The following is a 26,612-nucleotide window of genomic DNA, read 5'->3' on the forward strand; positions in this document are numbered from 1 at the left end:
TCTCTATCTGGCCAAGGATGTCTTTGAATTTCTAATCCTCTTGACTCTACCTCCTAAGTGCTGGGAATATAGGTATGAACCATTGCACCCAGCTAATAACACTCTGTGTAAAATCCACAACCTGAGCACAAATGAGAGAGACATCATGGTCCAGTTCTTGTGATAGGCAGTGGGAAAGAGATTCTAGGAAGGGTTCTAACCCAGCACCTTCTACGCACACTAGCACCTGCTGCCTTCTTAGCTTATAGAGTTTTAAGTAGCAAGATCTGTGTTTCTCAGGGTGTTACGAACATTAGAGGGTGACCAATTGAATGTTTCTCCATGTGAAACAATGGATCTCTCGTTACAAAGATTATGCTGAAGGGATTCATGAATTGTATATATTTAGCCTCTCTTAAAATCACCATAATAGAGAATTCTATGTGATTTAAGTGGGAAATATTTGTATACAAAAGCAGAACATGCCTGATTAGAAGTTCTTAACCCAAACTACCACTTACTTACTCCCCTTCCTTCTTTAGTGGCCAGCACTTCCTTTCCTAGCCTTGGGAGAATTTTGGAAGAGGTATAGTTCTAGTCACATGGACTCTCATTCACGCATTGATGATGGACAAGAAAGACAAATCTCCCAAGTAGTTGCTGTGTCTATTCAGCCACACTCTGTTGGCTGGACCAAAACTCGTTGACATAACTCACTGTTGCCCACAGAATTGCGTAAGTCGCCCTGCTGCTTTGACACTGCCAGAGGTAGCTCTGGAAGGACTAACTTCACCTGAGTAGTGACTCATCAAAAGGCCTCATAGAATCCAAATTGAGCTAGAGAGGCTTCTGGGCCAGTTTTGAAAATGGAATTCCCCAGGAAAGAAGGAGAGCTAATGCAGGCACTGAAGTCCTCCAGAGCTACCTGAAACTCTGTCTCCGTGGCTATGTGACTATGTGACAGTAGGAACGGTGTTTATTCTGTCAGAATGTCGATGTCCTCCCCCATGAAATGGAGATAATAATGTCCAAAGAGCTGATGGAAAATTGAAATCAGAAATATGTTCACATAGTCTCTGTAGACCTGAAAAAGGGTAAACATGCAGTGGTATATTCATATGTACTGGCTAGTTTTGTGTCAACTTGACACAGCTGGAGTTATCACAGAGAAAGGAGCTTCAGTTGAGGAAATGCCTCCATGAGATCCAACTGTAAGGCATTTTCTCAATTAGAGATCAAGGGAGAAAGGCCCCTTGTGGGTGGGACCATCTCTGGGCTGGTAGTCTTAGGTTCTATAAGAGAGCAGGCTGAGCAAGCCAGGAGAGGCAAGCCAGTAAAGAACATCCCTCCATGGCCTCTGCATCAGCTCCTGCTTCCTGACCTGCTTGAGTTCCAGTCCTGGCTTCCTTGGTGATGAACAGCAGTATGGAAGTGTAAGCTGAATAAACCCTTTCCTCCCCAACTTGTTTCTTGGTCCTGAGGTTTGTGCAGGAATAGAAACCCTGACTAAGACAAATTGGTACCAGCAAAGTGGGGTATTCCTGCGACAACCTGACCATGTTTTGGGGAGGTCTGTGGAAGGACTTTGGAACTTTGGGCTTGAAGATCCATTCGTTGTTAAGAGCTCTGTCAGATGTTTTGTAGGAGCTTGGAAGATAATGTTGAGAACAGTGCAGAAGATGGAGGCCTGGCTTGTGAAATTTCAGAGGGAAAATTAAAGACTCTTTTCAGGGTCATTGCTGTTTTGATTGTGAAGATTCTGTAGTTCTGGTTAGCTGGGGCTGAAGAATCAGCTGTGATTAACAAGATACCAGAACTACTAAAGCAAAAACTTTGCATTACTGGGACTATTGATGCTGGTTAGCTGGAGCTAAGAAATTAGCGGTGATTAAGAAGAGACCAGCATCATTGAGGTGACATCTTCTGGGAAGTGTTTTCTGAGAGCACAGTGGCTGTGTTCCAGATATAGCCAAAGTTGTACCTTGTGCTGTGGCTGGACTTGGTAATGTGTAAGGGTCACGCAGGTGGTACTGGTTTTGAAGGCATGAAGGAGTTGAGCAGAGCAGCTGAGGCTTGGCACTGTGAGAAGCCATGGAAGGCCATTGGTGAAAGTGCAGCCTCAGTTGCAATTGATGGCCCAGGACTGAAGGGGTCATGCAGTGTTTTGGAGATGCCAGTACCATGAGATGACCACCAAGAGCAGCAGCAGCAGTGGAGTACAGGCATCTGGAGCCTAGAGGATGACGCGTGTGCTACAAAGGGCATGGCTGGAGAAGTGACCCAAGCCCTTGGAGGAGCCCAGAAGATCGTGAGTTGGATCCCAGACATTGGACGGTTGGAGATTGACTTTTGCTTTTGATTGTGACTGTGCCCTGATATTTTCCCTCTTGAAGGAAGAAACTGTTTTAGTGGAGCCCACAGTTAAAGAGACTTTTAATTGCAAAAAGACTTTGAATTTTAAGAGATTGAAATTTTAAGAATATGTAAAGACTGTGGGACTTTTAAAGTTATTTAGATCTTGGGGATGAATAAGATTGTAAGGGTTGAGGCTTACTAGTGATGTTTTTGTGTGTCAAGTTGACAAGGGGTCAATTGTACTGGCTAGTTTTGTGTCAACTTGACACAGCTGGAGTTATCACAGAGAAAGGAGCTTCAGTTGAGGAAATGCCTCCATGAGATCCAACTGTAAGGCATTTTCTCAATTAGAGATCAAGGGAGAAAGGCCCCTTGTGGGTGGGACCATCTCTGGGCTGGTAGTCTTAGGTTCTATAAGAGAGCAGGCTGAGCAAGCCAGGAGAGGCAAGCCAGTAAAGAACATCCCTCCATGGCCTCTGCATCAGCTCCTGCTTCCTGACCTGCTTGAGTTCCAGTCCTGGCTTCCTTGGTGATGAACAGCAGTATGGAAGTGTAAGCTGAATAAACCCTTTCCTCCCCAACTTGTTTCTTGGTCCTGAGGTTTGTGCAGGAATAGAAACCCTGACTAAGACATTCATATAATAGAGTGTAATTAAGAATGAAGGGACAAAAATCACAACTATGTGGACGGACTTTCCTGGATCTGTGTGGTAAAATGAATACATGCGTCGATGTACGCGCGCGCGCACATGTACACACACACACACACACACACACACACACACACACACACACGTATATATGTAGCATAGATGTGAAGAAGACGAGCAGTGAATTTGTACTAATACACATGTAGGTGGACTATTTGGAGGACAGAAACATTACAACAAATTACTCTCTCACGTTCAAAAAATAATTTACAGGAGAAAAGAAGGAGATAAACACCTTAAGAATTAATAGAGAAAAGCAGTCAGAATGTATGAAGAGACAGAAAAGGGAAAACTGCACAGATGGTAGGAATGGTGTCCATGTTCTTGTTTGAGTGTGTGGTGGAGGAAGCTTCAGCAATGCTTATGAGACAAACTATAGACGATATGAGTTTGTCATGAAATAAGGGTTACATCTAATTCTCTGTCCTTTACCACTGACTGGGAAGTCTGTGAATACTACTGATTCTTCTCTGGGAATTTTTTTTCATGCAACTCACATTCTTTACAGTGTGGTGAATGTCACTTTGTCCCATAGTTCTTAGTCAGCTAAAACAATCACTGGGTTAGCCGTGCTTGGGATTTCTGTCCTTGGAAATTGTACTGTACGTGGATATTTGCTTCTGATTTTGGTAGTCAGTTTTTTTACTATCTGTTCCCCACCCACTCTCAGAAAGGAATAGTTGAAATACATCGAGGCAGCCAAGTAGTTAAACTGACAACTCTATAGTGCATGCACGACATCAGGACCTCAGAATCTGCACATGAGGATTTCAGCCCTCAATCTTGCTTCATTCCATCCCTGGTAAACACACATTTTTTTTTTTTTCTGTTTTTTCAAACATAACATGATGGTTTACACTGATATTTCTCTTTCTATCTGGGAGGCCTTTATCTCCTTCCTTCATTTCTCATGGAAAATCCCCATTCTTCTCAGAGAACCACACTGGCATGCCACCCCTCTGTGAAATATTCGTGAACACAGCAGGAGAGTTCAATGTTGCTTCCTCCTCATGCCTACATTACTTGAAAAGTACCAAGTGCCTTACAGAATGCAGCTACCAGCACGTTCTCTTCACACACAGCCTGTCTAATTCTTGTCCTGAGAGTTAGAACTGCTTCACCTCAGAAGTGTCTGGAACACAGCAGAACACACGTGAAAGCTAGTGTGAGTGCTGGAGAGGCCATGACATTAACAATGTCAACTCCTGTTGCTGACAATTCTTCCATTGTGGTGTGGTGCTAAGCACAAGCCTAAACAGTTCAAGTAGCCAGGTGTGAAGTTTCTCAGAAAGGGGTTTTGGATGTAGCCTTGATTGATAAGAAATATGTAAGGGGAGTAGCTTTGTTGTTGATGTTATCTATGTCTGTTCTCGTTTTTGTTTATTATGAATATTTTACTCATATACATTTGTTGTAGGGAGATGATTTGACATAACCATAGATCTGAGGTAGTTAGTATTTCCATCTCTTTAAACACAGAACATTTGTAGTAGGTAATAATGATACATATTAATGGGAAATCATATATATATTTCAATATAGTTACACAGTGTCTGAAATTCAAATAGAGTAATATTTTTATCTACTCATTATTACTTTATGTTCAGAAGCAACAAACACTTCTAGTTATTTCTGAAAGAATAACTTGTGCAGTAGAGTACTGGAACTTGTTACTACTTGGTACTTATTTTCCAGTTCCTATAGCACGCCCCTCCTCTCTCAGTGTTTCCCAATTCTACCTCTACCATCCACTGTCATATGCTGAGATCAACCTTCCCAGCTTCCATGCTTGGAAGAGAATGTGGAATCCTCACCATTGCTCTGTGTGTCATTTAATCACAAATGAATGGTCACTGGAGTCACCTATTCGTTGCAAACATTATTTTTCTTGACCTCTACACAGAAGACCCATTTCCATATATGCCCTACAGGCCTACATGGATTGGTAGAAGAGTGTCACAGGAAACATACACAAAGACATGGAAATTTTGGGTGACCTGGAATTTTTTTCTAAAGAGGAAATGTTGTAAGATTTCTTCTCTCTCTAATATAGTGCAATACATTCTTTCTTCTTTAAAAAATGTTTAGATGAAAAGGAATGAAAGTCAGTGCTGTGAACTGTGTTTGTGAGTGTTATAAGACAAAATACGGACACGATATGAGTGTGTCCATTAAACCACGGATTCCACCTCTGCTGAATGATGTTCTGTATCATCCAGAACGAAGCACATACAAGTAGCAGAGCATATCAAGTCAAAACGATGAGTTCCTAGAGAACAGAATTCAAGTCAGGAGGTTGAGCTAGGAGGATTATGAGTCCCAGGGCCAGCCTAAGCTATGAAGCAAGACTATTGCTGACAAACCAAGCCAAAACAAAAAGAATTCAAAACAAATTCAGCATTAGACCTGGGACCAAACCAATTTCAGATCCCTAGCCATATTTCTGTAGATGCCTTACTCCTTTTCACTTGCCTTTGTATCTTATCACAAATGAGTAAGCAAACAATATTTATCTCTAAGGATTTTTGGAAGATTAAATAAGACTTAAAACTGACCAGAAAACCAGAAGTGCTCAGTAAATGGTAGTAGTTACCATTACTTCAATTCTTTGAGTCTATGTCTCCTGAAAGATAACAAGAAGCAAGCAATGTTTCCTGTTTAGAGGGAGATGTGAAGACTTAGGTAGGTATTCAGCAGGGAGCTCAGTGTTTGATAAACACCTGGTTCAGGAGGAGGAGAAGAAGGAAGAGAAGGAGAATTCTTAAAACAGACTTCTCAGCAGTTTGTCAGGGTGAATTTCTCTCTGTGAGCCACTTCCCCAGCTTGGAATGGGTGTGTACATACACACATTAACATTTGGATAGAATGTAACCCTCTGAGTTGTATAAAACACAGGATTCTTAGATACTTAGGTTTAAATTCCACAGTCAATGGGAACTTTGTGAAAATAATTGACTGTGTTTTAAAAGAGCAAGTCCGTCATTCTTTTTAAAAGCTCATTTAATGGAGTATAAGTTAAAAAATAAAAAAAGAACCCTTTAGTGGAAGAAAGAGGAGACAATGGCACATGGTCAGTCTTTCCTCCTGAGATCTGGACTGGTTTATCTACTGCCCTCTCTGAATGCGCTATTAATTTGACTCCCCTTTTGGCTTTGACTTTATATTAGAGCTAATGGAATTGTCCCCTGATGTCCTCATTCTCCATTCCTCAACCCGTCTGACCTTTTGCCTACAAAGGTTACCATTTCTATGAAGTCATGCAATTCATCATTACTATTGAGACAGATTTATCCAGCATTTTCTCCCCACAGATGTCTGTAAGCATGGTGACTGTTACATCTGAGGTTAACCACTGGGGCTGGACATAATATTTACAGTATCTATGCCCAAACTAAAACACTGAGCTACTCCCCAAGCCCCACAATGGTAGCTATAACGAGAACTGAATGACAGTACATTTATAATTTTTCCAATTAGATATAAAAAATGTCTGTGAAGAATGAGAACTGCACATTTGTTTGGTCACACATAGAAATGAGCCTTGATGTACTCAGAGTCAATTAATTTTTACTATATTGGAACACAGAACCCACTCAACTTTTCTACATGGAATAAAGTATGTGGATTGATAGTAGTACACATGCTGCTGCTTCAAAGGATGTCTGAAGGATGTTTGTGCCCTCGTAGCAAGCATTAGGATATGATCCCAACATTATTCATTACTTAAGAGAAAAGTAAGTCTACCTCTCTTTTTTGTCAACTTCTTTGCCAACATCAGCTGGCACTGACCTAAGAGTAAATATGTCTTCCATTTCTGGTGTTCTTAGACATGTGTTTGGAGTCTCTTGTTGCCATTATACTCAAGTACTTGAAGGGGACATCCATCCTAGTGTGTCCCATCTTGGAGCTGGAGAACTTTCCATTGCCCAAGAGTCAAAATCTGTCATGTGGGCCAGTGAGATAGCTCAGTGGATAAAGGCACTTGTTGTCAGCCTACTGATCTTGGTTCAATCCCTAGACCCCTCATGGTTGAGGGCAAGAAACAACTCCTACAAATTGTTCTCTCCCCTCCACACAGGTCCTACAGAATGTTCACACACACACACACACACACACACACACACACACACACACACACACACACAAATATGCTAACAATTTAAAATCTATCGGTTTAGAACTTACTTTCTTCATTGCAACTCTATACAACATAACAAATCCCTTTGGTATTTGCTGGACATTCAGCAGATGCTATAATTGCTTCTGTCATGTTCCTTGAGCACTGTTGGATATGGACCACTGTGAAGAGCTCCTCATTCCCTATAAGCTTTCAACTCAGCAGAGGAGAGATTAGATGACAGTCATGATTCTTCCAGCCTACACAATTTCCACTCCTAACATCCTAAACACCTGTATAAATGTTGTTTGTTTTTAGACTATTTTATGATTGACCAGCAACATTCCTAAGGGATCATCAATTACAGGAGAAAAGCAGGGGATGAAAGGCATGCCCTTGCTGCCTTCCTGATTAAGTATGTTGTCTGTGAGTCTGTGAAGTGTTCTTCCTCAACTTTCAGTGAGTCCACAGCTCTCACAGGGGAGGCAATGAGAATAATACTTAGGAAACCTGAATTATCTCAGTTCCATTATTGTGCATGAAGAACACTTCCATTATAGTGGTATATATGAATTAAGTCCTAGACTTCCAGGTACAGTATGCTAACTTCACGTTACAGCTCTGCCAGTTAGTATTTGAATAAACAAAGTCATCATTTTGTATGACTTTTGAAACCATACGGGTGCATGCTCAGAAGGTTACTAAACATGCCTTAATGTATCATTATTTTAGAATTATTAACAATTTTTTAATACAGGGTCTCACTGGACCCTGCATATTATAGAAGTTGGTTGTATACATTGTTTAACTGAACTGAGCCTAGTATTCTCATCTGGGAAGTAAGTTCACTTATGCTGTAGATCCCAGAGAGTTTTAACTAGACAATGCACATCTCCCATGCCTGTCTCAGTAAGCTCAAACCCCAGTGCAAGTCTTTGTCTTGCTAGCACATCTGGCATGAACTATTCTGCAGTTAATGTGCATTCTTCTATAATGAGCACTTCCAAACTCTATCTAATTTTAATTACCTTTTTGTGTACATTTTCTATTCTTCTAAATAGATAATGCTTGTTTGGGAAAGAGAAACGTGATGGTTTACATGAGAATATTCCACTAAGTCTCATCTATTTGAATTCTTAGTCCCCAGCTGACATGTTTGGGGAGTCTTAGGAAATGATGTATTCCTGGAGGAAGGCTATAACCGTGGACTTTGAGAGTTTAAAGATTGCTGCCATTTCCAGTTCGTTCTCTGTCTTCTGCTTGCCAGGGAGACATGGCTCTCGTTATCCTGCTTCAGCCGCCATACTACCTACTGCCATGCCTTTTCCCTGCACTATGGACCATAACCTCTGGGACTGTAAGCCCAAATACACCTTTTCTTGTACAAGTTGTTTTAGTGTTTCATCACTGCGACAGAAAAGTCATTCATAGAGAAAATTAACTTGTTTCCTGTGCATATAATTTTTAAATTTTGCATGAAGTAAGTTTGTCATACATGGGATTTTGTCAAAACAAACAAGCAAGCAAACAAACAAACAAGAGTGATGGAAAGGCAGAAGCACAATCTTGGAAATAAATAGCGGCACAGGCGGCTTTTATCTGAGGGAAACGATTCTTGGTTATGATGGAGTATATAAATCCTGCTAGTCTCTTCCATACTGCAGAAGAGTAGAATTCTTGAGAGGGTTTGCCTACAGATTGGCTCAACTCAGAAGTTCATCCCCAGGCTAGTAAAAGCAAGTTATCCGATTACAACAGCCTTATATATTGACACCAGGAGGAACTGGGTAAGAAGGAAAACAAGGCACAGGTAGGAAAGGTAAATAGGTTCCGACAAACCACGTTGCCCAGAGTGCCTACAGTGTCCATGTAATTTCCATAGGGAACGTAACACTAGGTAGATATTTTGTAGTCACTTGTTGAATTCAATACTGGAACAAGTGAGTGGACTATGTAACCCTCGTATAGCTCTTGGAAGTAGGTAGTATCAGTCCCATTTCACAGAGGAAGACACTGAAGCTGAGAACTTAAACCATACGACTGATAGGTTCTGGGGTTAACATTCACACCTGATTTCTATTTTCTTTTTGATTTTTAATTTTTAATTCTGTTGCATGTTGCTAACCCTTTACAGTGTGCAGGTGAGAGATTGTTTTATACTTCTTGTACCTTACCAAACTCCATCTTCATGAAGACTTCTCCTTTAGGACTGAGTGGTCCAAAGCCTCCCACTCTCTGCACATTGCCCAGATGTGGTTGTTTGTGTTAGTGCCTATCTCCTTAGGAGAAGGCTTCTCTGACAATGGCTGAGCAAGGCATTGGTCTATGTGCACAGCAGAATGTGACTAGGACTCATTTATTGCTATGTTCCTTTAGGAGAACAAGAATATTTGGTTTTCTGCTATGTTCACGGCCTGTCTAGTCTCAGGTTCTTTTGGGGAGGATCCAAGGGGACTTGGGGTAGGGAAAACTATAATTGGAATATATTGTATGAAAAGAAATATTTTCAATAAAAATTAAAAACCAAACTTAACAGATCACTTTATTTTTTATATAAAGTTTATAGAATATCTAAGACCCTTAAATATTTGTTATCCTGCTTTTAGGGCAATATATACAATAACTAAGGCATCTTTTAAGGCAGTAGTAGATATTTCTCAGTGAAAGAATACAATTTGAAATTGTATATATAATTATTTTCTGACCATTTTTGTTAATTCACCTTAAAATTTACCACCATATGACAAAGAATCCATCTTAGAAGTTGTTTAATTTTTATTAGCATTTAACACTTTTGCCACATCCAGTGTGGCTCCAAGGGATAGACCTGACTAGGGTGGCAAGAGAATGAAAAAAAAAGATAAATAGACAGAGACACAAAAAGTTGGGGATTGGGTGGTCTGGGCATTCAGATGGAGAAACAACAGCATCGCAGAAGCCAAGTACAAAAGGGTGGGGAATGTGGCAGGGGCACTGCTTCAGCCTCACTGCTAACATTTCTTGTCTTAGGATATTTCCTTATTTAAGTGATATATTTCCTTATTTAAGTGATATATTTCCTTATTTAAGTGATACTAAATGCTAAATAAAACTGTTCTGCTTCGACTACACTAAATATCTTCTTATTTGGGAACCTCTTGGAATTTCATGTTCTTGGATCTTGCATTCTGTTTCTTGCTTTGACACAGTATATGTATGGTTCTAGAACATTTCCTAGTGTTGAAAGTATACGTTTCTTGAATTTTTTCATTTGATTGTTAGGAAAGTTAGAGCAGCAAAGGGTTACATCTTACTTAGATTACTCAAGATTACATGCCCTGTGCATGTCCTGCCTGGGACCCCTATGTCCTGTTTACACTGCTGCTATGAACACTATGAGGAAAGGAGTATTTCCTATGAGCACAAATCATTGTCCATTATCTGCTCCTCTGTCATTTGCCCTCAAAGTACCATAGTGTTCTCTGACCACCACTGGGTCTTCAGGGCACTTTCATGGCTTCTTTGACTTCAAATCTCAAGTTCAGTGTCACACGCATGGGATACCTGTTCCAAGAGCGATTCTTTCACTTTGCCCATACCTCCACTTCCTTAGCAAGGAACGGTTTCAGGTTATGCGGTGCCACAGCACTTAGTTCCTATAGACTTCATGGTAGTTACTACATAGTTTTGAATTTCTTTGCTTTAAAATATGTGTTCTTAAGGAAAATTTAAATATATACATTTATATAAAGTAAACAAGGAATTTAATGAGCTTCTGTGTCCGCCATCCAAATCCAACAACTACCAGAATCTTTCCATTGCTAATTCTTACATCGTTCCTATTACCCCATACTTCCAGCTATGCTACATCTTGCTTTTTACATTAGATGTAAAATTGACACATACTGAAACATGTAATTTCAAATAGATGTGTTTATGAGACATGAACATCTATCAAGGCTTTCAACATTCTCACTGACTGGGATAGTTTCATCATGTCCATTCACAGTTTGGCTCAGTCACTTTCCCTCCGCAGGCCCCTCTAGGTCTTTTTCTTTTCTTCACCATAGTTTGTTTTGAATGTGTGAGATTATAACATCACAAGAATGCCGTCTTAGTATGTGAGTTCATCATTTCTTATAAATACTGTCACAAAGCTTTAGATCTCCTCTTTTCTACTTTCTTCCAGTACATTTTTTGATATTCATTCATGGCCTTATAATATCTTTTCACCATCCCCATCTTGTCTCTTTCACCAGTGTGAGGCTCACATCTTCCCAGCCCATCCCTAGGGTTGGACACATATCTGGTATTCTTACAAGAACTGTGAGTATGACGATACTATTGCCTTTCTTCAACCAAGATTCATGAAGGTATGGTGATGTCAAAGCACTTGATTGCCATATTTTCTGCTGTGTGGCATGATCCCACTGGAGTATGGAGCAATCATAGGAATTAAGAGATGAAACCTGGAGAATAAATGGTCATTTAAGACATAATTGGAATTCCTGGATGACTCTTATGAGTTTCAGTTTCTTCTTAAATCACCCAATTGTGTGAATCAATAAAAGTGGCTATTTGCTTCAACAAATTTGAGTTACAGTTTTTCAAGCAATGCAAAGAATTATTTATAATCCTTAATAATTTATAATCCTTATAATCTTACATCTTGATGTCATTATTTACAACTCCAGAGGCATTCAAACTATTCAAGGATATGGGAGCAATAAATATTTGAGAATATATGATCCAAGAGGAATTCTGGCCCATATGTTATGCAATAATGTCATTAATTTTTATGACAGACCTTAGCACTCAGATGCCACTATCATTTCTGAGTGTACTCTTTATTATCTTATATCTATATATTGCCATCAAATACTCAATGACTAATGAATGAAAACAATGAACATTTGCAAAAAGTGAACACATTCTTCTTTTCCCTGTAGAACATTTGTTAACAGAAATCTGTCATGTAAAGTAGATGAGGAATTGTTTACATTAACGATGTTATGTATTCATGTATGCCTATGCATACATCTGTTTATTTGTGTACATATGCTTTTCTGTATCTTTAAATTTATGTGCTTGTGTGCCTAAATATAATTATATGTATGATATATGAGGATGAAGTGGTAATGTAAGACTATACAAATATGGTCATACAAAGTGTGGTTGGCTACACATGTGGTTGTGTGATTTCTATCAGTGTGTCTATGTATATCTGTTTGTATCATGATTTAATTTGCAGCTGTGTGACTACATGTGTATAAGAGTGAGCATGACTTCATATGTATACATCTGTATACTCTACTGCTGTAATTTAGATATGCTTTGATCTAGTCTCCACAGGATTCATATGCTGGAAGCTTGGTCCCCAGTGTGGTGATGTTGACAAGTGGTAGAACATGTAAGTTGTGAGGACTTGTGGGAGGTAATTATGTCACTGGGAATACTGGGTTCCAATGGGATTGATGCTGGTTTCTTGGAGTGAGTTAGATTTTCAGAGAGCAGACTGTTAATGAAGAAAGGCAATCCCATGTGCTTGCTGCCTTCTGCATGGAGCCATTTCCTCTTCTGTTTTTCAGCCACATTGTGTCAGCTAGTATTTTATAAAGTACTCAAGATTTGTTATTTCTTTCCATAAATTGTAGCCTGAAAATGTACATTTCCCATAGTCCCTGAGGCAGCAGACACATTCCGTTCTGGGATAGGTTAAGGAAGAGCTGGGGCAATGCATAATAGGTATTAAGCATCCGACCGTTTGCACAACATTTCTGTGATGTAGTTTCAGATGGTTCTGTAGTAGAGGTCAGTCACCTGATTTCTAGTGCTAGTTGAGCTGTGGGGTCTTTTGGACTCAGCCTGGTCTGGTGTACACAGCATTAGGGACTCACTTTCTTTCACCGTGTTTCTTTCCTCTGTGTGCCTTTTATCCCAAGGTCCTTTTATTGTTTAAAATGGCTGCTGGAGGCCCAGCCACAACACTATTTTTGCTACTGGTCATATGCTATTTAAGAGGACTCAAATAAAAACTCAAATACAGCAAAGACGAGAAACAGCTATCCACAAAGGCCAACACACTAGTTTATGTTTAGCAACGAGGAGACCTTTCAGGTTCCCACCCAAGCCATAGACTGTGAGGCAACAGGCGCGTTGCATTTCTGGGATACATTAAGGAAGAGCTGAGCCAATGTAGCATGTGTATTAAGCATCCAAACTTTTGCAAAACATATACATGTCTGGTACTTAATTTGTTCTTCATAGTGCTCCGGAAAGAAAGACAACCAGGTCTTAATATTATAATTCCCGTTGTATGCTTGGTCCACATGACTAAGTAACAGATCTGAGACTGTGCAGACAATTTTTTGAATAGCTGGAAATGCAATCATAGTGTAGATCTTAACAGTTAGGTTCTTAACTGTCCGGATGCTGAGACCCTTTATAATAGTTCCTCAGGTTGTTGTGACCCAACCATAAAATTATATTTTTTGTTACTTCACATATCTACTTTTGCTATTGTTATGAATCATAATGTAAATATCTGATATAGGTCACCAAAGAAGGTTGAACACTGCTTGTGTAGAGGAAAATAAATCCAAACCAAGACCTCCAGGAGAGTGCAGGACTAATCCTGTGGCCTCAGCCTCACCGAGTTCTTACCTGGATGACGGAGAGAGATCGATCACTCGTTTACTCTCAGGTCATGTGGATACTAGTCTTAACATAATAAACACACTAGGTCTGACTAAGGAAGTCTCTGTTATCGAGAAGGGTTGGTTTTCGCAACCTTGGAATAGTCCCCAGGAAAAGAAAAAAGAAAAAAAAGAAAAAAAAAAAGCCAAACCGGTTTTGGACTCTCAGTATCTAGCGATGAGGGTACCGAGAGTCCATGTAGCTTACTGGTATGTCAACTTCTCAAAGGCAGGGGTCATCTATCTTTTAGATTTACGGTGTCGTCTCTACCTCAAAGCCTCGACCACAGCATAAAGTGTGAGAGTTCCTGAAAAGCACCAGGTATAAAGGGTTCAAGGAATTGAAGCCCATAGCAATCCTGGTGCTCAGCCGAGGGCGATTTAACAGGAAATATCCACCACATACTGTAGGTTGGCTAGGTTAGCTGGCGCTCAGAGGGGATTGCTTAGATTGAGCCGTCTCTGTTGCCTGGGCATCTTTAAAATCCAGGCAGCGAAAGGATTTTGAAATGCAAACCCAAGACTTACAGTACAGTGGGGAGGAGCAGGGCTCACAAGTACTGGCCATTCACGGTGCCCGTTTCAAAGGACCAATCAGGTTGCTCCTTACAAGGGTTGCTGGAGGGGCTGGACTGAAGCGGGCGGAGTCACAGCTTGTTTGGACCGCCCTGCTGGGTGCGGTGCGGCTGTGCATGGTGGCCTGCTGGCCTGCTAGCTAGAATGTGATTTCATATTGGACAAGTAAGTGACCCTCCCAGGGGTTCTTGCAGGCACGCAGGCTCTTAGCCAGCTCCCCCCAAAAGCTTCTCTAGCCTGCTAAATGTTTCCCTCCTTCACCTTTGGGTCTCACAGCCAGGCCACTGGTTGGCCTTTCAGTTTCTTGTGTATTCTGGGTGAGGTGTCTTGCCCAAGGGAGAGGCCTTTACTGCATCCCAATGACTGCCCTACAGATGTCTGGGGCCTAAGGCCCTATCTCTCTGAGTAGTGTACAGTTAATTAAATAAAGTGTTTTTTCTTTCTCCCAGAAAAGAGAATTTTGCAATGCACCCCCGCCCCGCACCCCAATTTGGGGACAATTCTCTAAACATTTTAAGTCGTTGATTTCAAGTTTGGCAATGTAAAAGCGTTTCAAGGCTGGTGCTGTTTAAGGCTATAGAAGCTGAGCATCTGGAGATAGTGTTTGGTGCGTACTTCAGTTTAAATGGGATAATGCCATCTGTCTTGTTACAGGGCTGCAGGCCAGGAAGGGTATAGGGGGATCTTTCCATGTTTATGAACTTCATGACCATTTCAGGATGGAGACACACACTGTGGGGGAACTCCTCTGTCACTGGTCCATTCACTGGAGCACTGCTTACATTTTAGCTCGAATTTCTTCTCCTAGTTAAAGGGCAAACTGTGGCCAAGTTTGACTCTTTTTTGATCAAGTGTGTGTGTGTCAATTCAAAAGGTCCCATTGGATTGTGCTTTTAGGGAGCAAATCCATAAGGAAGAATTAAAGTCTGAGTTTGTGGCTGGATTTGTAGATTTGTCTTTTGTTTCATTTTCTTGTCCTTTTTAAAGGGTTTCCCGTCTTTACTGTGAGCTATGTGAGTCCTGATGTTTCTCTTTTCTGTTGCTAGCTGGGGGTGCTGCTAGTCTGTCTTCTGGAGTCTCCTTCTAATGCAGCTGTCATGCTTGGTCTTGACTTAAAGGCTTCTGCCCTGGCTGTATGAATAAGAGCCCCAGAGGACTGCTCCTGACTGATGGGGTCTGGGGTGGAAAATAGGGGATGAGGAGGGCCTATGGATGATTTTTTTTGAGGGGGGGGGGTGGCTTAGGATTAGGAAGTCAAAGTTTGCAAGTAAGGAGGAGGGAATAACCCAGTTGGTGGAGCACTGTGTTTCTGGGAAGGGTGCCAGGTTCTTATCCAGGCTCTCATGAATTTTGCTGGGCTTTGTCTTCTGGAATTTAGTTCTTTTTCTATAACCTTTATCTAAAAACTACAGCCAATTATTAGCCTTTTTAAGGACGACGACGACAACAACAACAACAACAACAACAACAACACCAGGTTGGGGAAAGCCCCGTCTTTAAACTCCCAGCCAGAAGGGGAGTCTGACATAGTTCTTTGTCTGGATTGTGCCATAGAGATCATTTAACTCTTGAGATGATCGCAGGCAGAGAGGTGTTCTCAGCCAGGGTAGTTAGTAGCAGCCCCATGTAGTAGTGACTGACATACAATTAACTGTATATTTTAGATTCCATTTGCTGAGATTTTAAGCATTCCAGCATCATTGATGATAATGGGTTTTGATTTGTAATTTTCCTTTCTTGTATTTTCTGAGTTATATTTTCTGACTAATATTGGCCTTAAAGAATCAGTTAGGGAGTATTTTTACGCGTGTGCACGCATGCGCATGCACACACACACACACACACACACACACACACACACACACACACATTTTCTCTCTAGTGGTTAGTAGAACTCACTAGCAAAGTCATCTGGGCCTGAAGCTGTATGTGAGGAATGCCAGCGACAAAGCCATTTGATCTAAAAGCCTCCTTACACTTCCTGTTGCTATGAGAAACCCATGAGAAAATAACTTAAGGCAGGAGAAGTCATTTTGGCTCACGATTTCAGTTCACTATGGTAGGAACAACTCACATCATGGACAGCAGGGAGATGACTTTAGGTCTAAGATGTTTTTAGGTTTGTAGTAGAAGTTAGGATGGAAAATAATAGTATGGAACTCTGGACTCACCAAGACAGGATAGATAATAGAGTTAGATCTAATTGTTGCCAAACACAAATGGACTGAACATTGTGAATGTAATTCTTACATGATAGTTTTCATAATTGTTTCATAATTGTTTTTATAATGTATAGATTATCGTTGTAAGAAAAGGAGCCTTTTATTGGACTAATCAGAAACTAATGGGGAAACATTCTTTACAACACATTGGTTCCACAATACACAAGATGAAACTCAACAAAAGGGAGACTGGTGGGCTCTCGGTCCCTGTTTGATCACATCCTGCTATGAGATGGTGCCATTCACATCCAGCATGGATGGATCTTGTCTCCTAGTTAATCCTCTCTGGGAACAGTCACACAGATAACACAGATACACCAATAATGTGATTTATTAACTTCCCAGACAGTAAACATTTTACATTATTATCACCACAGGTTTATCCAGATTATGTTTTATTCTGCCTCTCCCAGCTTTAGTGGGGTATAACTAACCCTATCTATCTATCTATCTATCTATCTATCTATCTATCTATCTATCTATCTATCTATCTATCTAGTGTTATATCAGTGTAAATCATGTTTTTTATATGTGTATATAGACATGTATCATCTGACATAGTATTCGTTTTCCTTGGGGATGAATAATTTTAAATTCTGCTCTATGAACAAATTGCAAGAATATAATGCTAACTTTATCACATGTTTACATTGGATCTCCAGAAGATTTTCAGTTCATAACTGAAAGTATATAGTTGTTGACCAACATCACATGACCTCTGCCTCTCACCTGCTGGTAACTATCATTTTATTTTCTGTTTTACCTTAGAGGCTTTTAGATTCTACATGGTGGTGATATTACAGAATTCCCTTGCTGCTTGTATCTGCAGAGGATTTTTGTTCCAAGCCTTCTAGAGACCCAAAACTGTATTAGTGTTCAAGTTTTTTTTTTTTAATTTAGGATGTTATCCTTCAAGCAAAATAGCTGCCATCCTAATGAGATGAGCTGTGCCCTCTTGTCTAGACAGAGCATGTAGGAAGTCATTGGACCCACATCAGAGTAAAACACCACTTTTTTGTAATCATTCCCCAACTGAGTGTGGCCTTAGGTTCCAGAGGAGGTGCTAGAGTAAGATAGTGCTAACTGGGGAAGGGGTTTCCATCTTTATGACTACTGGGAAGCCATTATTTACACAGGGTGAAGACTTTCCAGTATGGCTACTTTGGAGTCCTCTAAGCTTCTGTCACTAACCTCTTACCCATGCTCTATAAGTAAGCCAATACACTCATTGTTTCCCCATGGTGAACGTTGATGGACTTGTACCTTGTTTTTTTTGTTGTTAGCGAGGAAGGGGGTAGACCCCCTCCCCTAGAAGGAAATTTAGTGATAGTATTTCATATCCATCCATCCCTCCAGCCCTTCCTCCTTCCCTCCTTCCTTCCTTTCTTCCCTCTTTCCCTTTTCCCCCTCACTCATCTTTCTCTTTCCCTTCCTCCCTCTATGTAACTGTATTGACTGCTAATTGATGTAGGAGGCCCAGCCTACTGTGGGCAACACCATCCCTAGGCAGGTCTAAGACAGCCAGTGAGCAAGCAGCATTCTCCATGTTCCCTGCTGTACTTCTTTGGCTTTGAATAGAATTGTTTGATCAGAGGTCAAATGTATAGAATTTCAAGCAGGCCCGCCTCCAAGGTTCTGCTTTGAGTTTCTGCCTATCTTGACTTCCCTTTGTGACAGATTAATCTACAATTGTGAACTGAAGTGAATGGTTTCCTCACCCACATTTGGTCAGGCTATTTGTTACAATAACAGAGATAAAAACCAGAACATTGTCATGCTATACTGCTTTAAAAATAATGATGAGTAAAAAGGTTCCTGTACGTTTAATATAGATACAATTGTTTCCTAAAAGTCTTGATTTTTGGCTGATAATATCTATAGATGTGGAAGGCTGGTTATATTTGTGTGTGTCTGTCTGATGGACAAATCTAGCTTCATCCCTTTGCATGTGTCTAGCCAGTTTCCCCAACATCATCTGTTGAAGAAACTTTTTCCCCATTGTGAATTTTTGGTGTGTGATTTTTGAAGATGATTTGTGGCTTAGTTCAGAAGTCCATTGTATTCTGTTGGTTGTGGCATCTGTTTTTGACCTAGTGCCACCCTGGTTTTAATCCTATGGCTTTGCAATGTAATTTGAAATCGGGAAGTATGATTCATCTAAGTTTTACCTTCCCTTAGTTTTAATCAATGAGGGCTATGGGATCCAATGGATTCTGTGTCTACTGGCCTTTGTAGAAAGGTGGCTTCAGAATACGTCTTGAACCGAGCTGAGCTACTGTTTCCATGCATCCTGGTTACCTTTTCCTGGGTCACTCTAGTTTTGTTTGGTCTGCCTCCGGGAGTCACTGCGTTGTTTTTACATTATATACATCCCTTGCTCAGGTAGGGTTCAGTTTCATTTTAGACACAAGCACCTTGAAATTTAGGAAGAGCTGTATATGCTCTTTTTGGTTCGGAAGACCTCACTTAGAGCCAGCTAAAGTGGTCTTGGCAGCACAGTCTTCCAGACATACTTGTCTTGTAGAAGCCCTGCTCCCAGTATGACCACGGGGTCCAAGAAGGAGCTTCTCTCTCTCTCTCTCTCTCTCTCTCTCTCTCTCTCTCTCTCTCTCTCTCTCTCACACACACACACACACATTCATATATATGTATATATATATATATATATATGAGATGGCTTGATTGATAAAGTGATAGCACATAAGTATGCAGACCTGGGTTCAGATCCCAGCACCCATGGAAAGTCAGGCACTGTGGCTTGAGCCTGGGATTCTAGCACCATGAAAGCAGACATGGGAAGATCTCTGGGCTTGCTGGTCAGATAGTCTAGGGTTGAGTTCCAGGTTCCGGAAGAGACCCTGTTTCAAAAAATCAAGTGGGGAGTGACCGAGTGAGTAAATTTACCACCTGTACTTCAACCTCTGGCTTCCTTACAAACACATATGTGTTTGTACATTCTCCCTCATGTATACACACATGTGAACATGTTTGCATTCACTCTGTGTGTAAACACAAATAAGAAATAAAGATTATGTCTACAAATAAATCATTTTCTTCTTCTCTTCCCAATTTTGATGCTTTTTAATTATTTTTTCCTAGACTTGCAGATTATGTAGACTAGAAATGGCATGTGGTCATGAAGGTATGGTGTCAACTCTTCTTAGATATTGATGGAACCCATTAGTTAAGTCATCAGATCCTGGACTATCTTTGATCAAAGGTTTTTAAAAAGTTATTGTTGGAGAATTTCGTACATAGTAGATGTTTAAATACTGACTTGTCTCTTCATTCAGTATGAGTCTGACTAGCTTTTCTTTCTTTTCTTTTTAAAGTATGGAGTATAGTTTATTTAGGGCATGAGGAAGGGAGTTGAGGGGGTAGTAGAGACAGAAAAAGAGAGAGGGGGGATGAGAGACTGACCATGAGCACATGGAGGGAGAAGGGGGAGTGAGGGGGAAGAGGGGAAGGGAGCAAGAGCAAGAGGGGAAGAGAAGAGAGCAAGAGCTGACTACCTTTTCTGTTTCTCCACGACTCACTGTTGGTAGATTGCACACCTCTATAAATTTTGTCATTTCTTCTTGCCTGTCCAGCGTGTGGGCATATATTGTTTTTCTACTAGTTTCTTATGATCTTATTTTATTTGGGGGCTATTAGAAGTAATGTCTTCTCTTTCATTTTTGATTTTGCCTTTTCATTTGTTCCTCAGTGTACAGGCTTAGTTTTGTTTATCTTTTCAAAATACCAATTCATCCTATTGATCTTATTTATAATCTTTCTTGTCTCTGTATATTTCTACTATGGTGGGTGTTGTTTCTTTTGCTACCTTTGAGATACAAACATAGGTTACTTAAGAATTTTTTATTTATCTGGGCATTTTTCCTCTTTTAGAACTATTTTTGCTGTCTCCTGTAAGCTTTTGTGCACTGATCTGGAAATAGCTCTTAATTTCCCTTCTGGTTTCAATTTTTAAATTATTTTGTTCAAGAATGTGTGTTTTTATTTTTGAGTTTTTTCCTTGTTCCTGACTTCTAGCTTCATATTAATATGGTTTAAAAGATAGTTAACCTTTTGATTTGAGAATTTAGTTCATTTATATCTGGAGTAATTATTGCTAGGTACAAACTCTTGCCATTTTATTGTTTGCAATTCCTTTGTTTCTTTATCCTTTCCTGCTGTCTTTTGAGCTTTGAGGATTTTTAAAAATATAATAATGATGGGTTTCTCTCGTGTTCTCTATTGTATGTGCACTATAGAGATAGCCTGTCCATTATCATGGACTTTCTATAAAACATCATTATGAGTGAATTTTCATTCAACCTTCAACCATATATGAAAACTTTACATATACCTCCTAATTTATGTTATGATTTACTTATTTTATCCAGTGTGTTCATTAATAAATTATTGTAGTTGCTATTCTTAATACTTTTTATCTTCTAAAAAGGATTATATTTCAGTATAATCCTTTAACTTCAGTTAAAAATAGTTCACTTGCCTTTGTCTTCTAGTATTCTGAATTTGACTTTATATTTGCCTTACTGGTAAGTTTTTACTGTGACCTCTTTTCATGTTGTCCATATGAAGGGATCCACTGATTCCTTCAGTCCTACCTGAAGACCCTGCTTAGGTCTCCTTCTGGAGGTTCCAGCAATGGGTGATATAGGTCTGGGGTCACTTTTTTTGTTTGCCTCTTGTTCATTAGTAAATGATAGTTTTGCTGCATCTGTTTTATTTAAATGGGGAAATAAAGAGCAGTGCACTGAGCATGCATTCTGTTCTCTTTCCATCTGTAAAGTTGTGCTGAGTAATACATTAGTATTCTAATGAAGGCTTCTACATATGCAAATTTCTTTTTTCCTCTTGCTGCTTTCAAAAAAATTTTATCATGATGTATCTAAGTAGTCCATCTTCTCTGGATTGGACACGTTTGAGCTCTTTGACACCTTTAAGACTCATGGACCCGAATATCCACATTTCTCACAGGATTTCAAAAGTTTTCAGCTATTGTTTGTTTAAAGTAGCATTCTTGCCCCATTTTCATCTCCTCCTATGGGAACTCCCATAAACTATTATATCATTTTAGTTGTCAACCTGACGTGGTCGAAAATCACCTGGGAGACAGCTGTCAGTTGAGGATTCCCCACTGCAGGTTGGGCGTGCCTGAGTGATTTTTCTTAATTGGGTTAATTGAGGTGAAAGATCCACCCTGAATTTGGGCAGCACCATTTCTAGGGCTGGTCCCTGAGTGGTTTAAAAGCGAGAAAAGTAGGTTGGGTAGAAACATGACATGTGTCCAAGTTCATTTCCCTCTGCTCTTTGCTGTGAGTGATTGACTGTTTCAAGTCCCGCTGCCTTGACCTTCCTGTAACAATGGACTGTAGCCTGGAATGAGAACTACATGGAACCCCTTCTCCCCTAAGTTGCTTTTTATCATGGTGCTTGATCACGGCAGCAGAAGTGGAGCCAGAGCAATCCCAGCCTTTCTCATTTTGTCTTCACTCCCCCGTTCTTTTCGATTATAACTACAGATGGACTGACTAGCGTTACAGGTGCTCCATCCTGTGCTGCCAGTATGCCGTTGGTGCTTCTCACATGTGCATTGTCTCCTTCAGCTCCAGAGCTTGGTTTCTTAGACATTGGTTTCTCTGTTGTGTATTGCTTTCTCTGATTGTTTTCTCTTGTTTTCCAGGTATGTCACTGAATGTTCTTAAAACAATTATTTAATTTCTTCTAATTTATTGTCAAACATTTCTTGTGTCTTAATTCCTTAGTCTCAGTTGATGGGCACTAGTGTTTTTCTTTGGTGCTGTGGTATTTCCTTGGAGTGCATGCATGTGTGTGCTGGAATGCATGCGTGTGTGTGTGTGTGTGTGTGTGTGTGTGTGTGTGTGAGAGAGAGAGAGAGAGAGAGAGATGCTTCTCAGAGTGTCATCCTTGTGATCCTCTTTAATCAAGCAACTAGCCATCTTATTTTGGCTTTACTATTAGTGTTGAGAAAAGAAAGTCAGCTTTGGTCAGCTGACCTAGGGATTTTGAGACACTGGTGTTTTCTCTGGCTGGGCTGACTTCACTTCCTTGTTTGGAGACCCATCTCTAAGATTATGTGCCTTCTCTTAATCCTGCGAAGATTTTTTTCCCCCATCAAATTTGCATGCTTTTTTCCTCCTAGTTGTGCAGAGTTGAGCCACTGCATGTATGTTTGTGAGCCGCGTATGAAGACTCAGGCTGAGTATGCATGGAGGCTGAGGTGAGCATTGTCAGCATCATCTCTGGACCAGAGGGAGAAGTTGGTAGCAGTTTGTGAGTGGTGCTGCTGATAACCACTAGCTTGATTAGGATGGATCCCTCTTTCTGGTCCTTTCCCCCACTCTCTCAGCTGCCCAATCCTCAGAATTCTTCAGGTGTTAAGAAAGAGCAGATGCCTTGGTTGATATCCTGCACAGCTGGAACAGCTGGCTTCTCACTGATGGTGCTGCTCTCACCTTTTCCCCAGGGAAGAAGAGTCATGGACCATAGGGCTCTTTTTTTCTGCTTACCCTGCTGCTCTGGGGGACTGGGAGGCCTTATTCTTAGTCTTTTTAATGCACTTTCCCTCACATTCTCCCAGTGGTCCCCTCATTCATGTCTACTTGTCACAGCCGGTGTGCTGTGGTGAGGTGACAGAAAGCTACACTTTGCCATTGTGTTCAGTTGATACTATTCCATTCTGTTTCTTCTTAAGTGAGGCTTGATAGTTTGTGTGCCACAAGGGATTTACACAAAGTGACTAATTTGTCAAATTTATTAACATGCTACTGTGCAAAATATTTCCCAGCTGTTCTTTTAATAGCTATAGAACCCATTCTAATTTCATCTCTCTAATTCTCAATATTGGCAGTGTATACACTTTCTCTTTATTTTCATGATAGTTTTGGGTTGAGTTATATTATTTTTTTTGTTCTTCTCAAAGTGCTAGCTTTTAGTCAAATTTATTTTCTCCATAATTTTTCTGTCTTAAAAGAGATTATTTCTGCTGTACAGCTCATTATTTCTTTTCTTCAGCATATATGGGGTTCATCCTTTCTAGTTTCCTCAGGGGAGATGCTGAGTGTATTTTCTTAAAACTTTTCTCATATTGATGTTTGATGCAGTTAATTTCTAGGCCTGGCACTACTCATATCCTAAAACTCACACACTATATTTTTTTAATTTCTGTTGAGTTAAGCACATTAAAATTGCATAGTTGTGTTCAAGAAGTATGTTAATTAGTTGCCATATATTTCAGGATTTGCTCTATAGTTTTTGATCACTGATCTATAGCTCTGTCATGGTCATAGATCATCCCTTATGTTACTTGAATCCTCTGGATTGTTTAGCGTTATTTCGTGAGAGTTATTTAACCAACACAGATTATATTCTGATTAGAACACTCATGTTGTACTGGATGGGTAGAGTAACTGTGTAACAGATTATACTCTGATTAGAACACTCATGTTGTACTGGATGGGTAGAGTAACTGTGTAACATTGGAAGTTCCAATCGGTCAGGGTGGGTTGATGGATTCCCATTGTATCTCACCCTTGTTCAGCTGTCTACCGGTTTTTTTTTTTTTTTTTTTTTTTTTGTCCCTGTCAATCACCGAGAGCATAATCATTTACATGCATTTCTCTTTACTGTTCTATCATAGCTTGCTTTATGCATCCCTGATACTTTGTGATTAGTTACATAAATTGAACTGTCTGCTTTGATATATCTTTCCTTACTGTAGCAAAGCTATTCAGTACAAATTGGTCCTCTTGGTGAATCACCCTGTGCTATTTCACAGTTTCTGCTAAACAGTGCTAGGAGAAAGATCTACTTAGTCATTGTTTAGGTCATATATATTTTTAAACCTGCTTAGTTGGATATTGATGGAGATACTTTGTTCCTTTTCATTGCTGTGATATGGCATATCATGTTCCACTTCTGACTTTTCACATTATGTTTAAACTGAGCTTCTTGTAGGTAGGCAGCATTTCATTAAACTAAATAAATCAGCTGTGGATAATCTATCTATCTTTTTTTTCCCTTTGGTTTTTCGAGACAGGGTTTCTCTGTGTAGCCCTGACTGTCCTGGAACACACTCTGTAGACCAGGTTGGCCTTGAACTCAGAAATTCACCTGCCTCTGCCTCCCGAGTGCTGGGATTAAAGGCGTGCGCCACCACGCCCGGCGGATAATCTATCTTTTAATTGGGGTATTTGATGTAATTATTCATTTATGTTTTATGTTTGCTATATCTTTCTTTACTGTAGCAAAGCATCATTAGGGTTGTTATCTAAACAGCTAATGCCAATTGACAGTCACAACTGGTGTTAAATGTCAGCAGTGTAACAAAAACATGAAGAAATCCCACTGAAGCAACTCTTTATAAACCAGACAAATGGCCAGGAAAACACGTTGCTTTGGCCAGCATCATATTCTGTGTCCTGAGCTCACTGGTTTCTGTACACTGAAGTTTCTATCCTTGTCTCCTTTTGACAGCTTGTTCCTGTTTAGATAGATGCAAAGAGAGTTATTTGGGCCATTTATGCCCATGTTCAAATATATATCTCCACGGCACACATCTTATTCTGTCTGAGCTTCATATCCATTCCAAAACTGAGGTTTGACAATAGCCCAAGGACTCTCATATTTGTGTATCTTATTACCAATCTTGAGTGAAGCACTGTCCATAGAGCACTGCCAGCCTTAGGATCAGCACCTACAGCAAGCAGCTCTGGTTCTGGTTGTACAAGACCTTGCTGAAGTTCTGCAGTTTAACTCAGAATCCACAGAGCCATACAGACAGCAAAGACATCTCTTCTGCTTGCATCACAGACTGTCTTTCATGAACACGGCACATCTTGTTGTCTATATCAAAATATAGAAATATGAAGAGAATGAAGATGAATAAATAGGACTCTGTTTACCCAGGAAATACAAAGGACACAACAGTCAGGAGTGACTAAAAGGGAAAAAGCCTTTTGGATCATTACAGGAAGGCATCACCTATGATTGCATCACCTAGAGGGTTCAGGAGTATCTTTAGGTTAGTGGAGCAGGAAGGACAAGCAAACATGGTCTGGTATACCATGTTCTACGTCTGACTTTTCACCTTATGCTTAAATTGAGCTTCTTGTAGGCAGCATATAATTAAACTAAATAAGTCAGCTCAAGATGATGTGTCTTTTGTTGGAGAGTTGTTTCACTGATATGATTATTAATTTAAAATCACCACATTGCTGCTTCATTTAAATCTTTGTTCCATTGTCTTATCTTCTTTCTTTCTTTTGTTTTGACTTTTTTCTTTGTAGTGTTCTTCTATTTTTTGCTTTAGGATTTCTAATAACTATCTTTAGTTTATCATAATCAGTAACATACGATTGCACAGACAAGAAATACGTAGCAGTATGTTCTCTATTCTTAGCCTTCATGTTTTTGCTTTTGCATATTTTACTTCTGTATATCTTTAAAGTTCACAATAGATGATTTTAACCAAAGTTAAAGCAGTTCACTGCCTTTTGAGGTATTAAGACTCTTTTAAGACAGTTTTTATGTCTATCCATGTGCTAACTCTATAGTCCTCATTCCATTTTATAGATGTAGCTTTCTATGCACTACATTTCGCCCCCTCCCCCGCCCGCGAGATTCTTGTGCTTCTGCTGGTGAGGAGGTTTTAGCTTTTGTTTGCCTGGACAAGTCTTTATTTGACCTTGTTTTTGAAAGATACTTTAAAATTGTGAACATTATAAGGTTTTGTTTGTTTGTTTTTATACTTCAAAGATCTTGCTCCCACTTTTTCTTATTTCTGAGACACTGGTTTCATTCTTTTTGTGTAACATCTCCCTTTTTTCCTACCATCAAGATTTTATCTTTTTCAAAGATTTACAACCATTTAATTTTGGTATTTCTGGACGTAGTTTTCTCTCTTTTTTGAAAATATTCTTTGTGTTTTGAATTTGTTAAGGTATTTGGATAT

At 39.9% G+C, this 26,612-nt stretch overlaps 1 protein-coding gene and 1 long non-coding RNA gene across 22 annotated transcripts in view; one reads left to right on the plus strand and one right to left on the minus strand.

The window, feature by feature from the left end:
- Nucleotides 1-10,402: 10,402 nt before the first annotated feature.
- Nucleotides 10,403-14,351, minus strand: Gm40206. The gene is made up of 2 exons (XR_867942.1): nucleotides 13,804-14,351; nucleotides 10,403-11,609 (listed from the first exon to the last, which is right to left on the minus strand). It is a non-coding gene; the product is annotated as a predicted gene, 40206 (long non-coding RNA).
- A 113-nt stretch (nucleotides 14,352-14,464) lies between these two features.
- The window catches only part of Fggy (FGGY carbohydrate kinase domain containing), a 369,460-nt gene continuing 357,312 nt past the window's right edge, over nucleotides 14,465-26,612 (plus strand). For 7 of the 21 annotated variants that reach the window (XM_011240644.1, XM_011240637.2, XM_011240645.1 and 4 more), the window contains exon 1: nucleotides 22,803-22,880. In XM_011240644.1, coding sequence (XP_011238946.1) covers nucleotides 22,869-22,880 — 12 coding nt within the window. In that variant the 5' untranslated portion in view covers nucleotides 22,803-22,868. Of the gene's footprint in view, nucleotides 14,577-22,802; nucleotides 22,881-26,612 lie in introns of those variants that run through there. The other 14 variants (XM_017320429.1, XM_017320431.1, XM_006503475.1 and 11 more) reach the window with 9 other exon arrangements.

The sequence above is a fragment of the Mus musculus genome, chromosome 4, assembly GCF_000001635.26.
Source record: "Mus musculus strain C57BL/6J chromosome 4, GRCm38.p6 C57BL/6J".
NCBI classification, from domain to species: domain Eukaryota; kingdom Metazoa; phylum Chordata; class Mammalia; order Rodentia; family Muridae; genus Mus; species Mus musculus.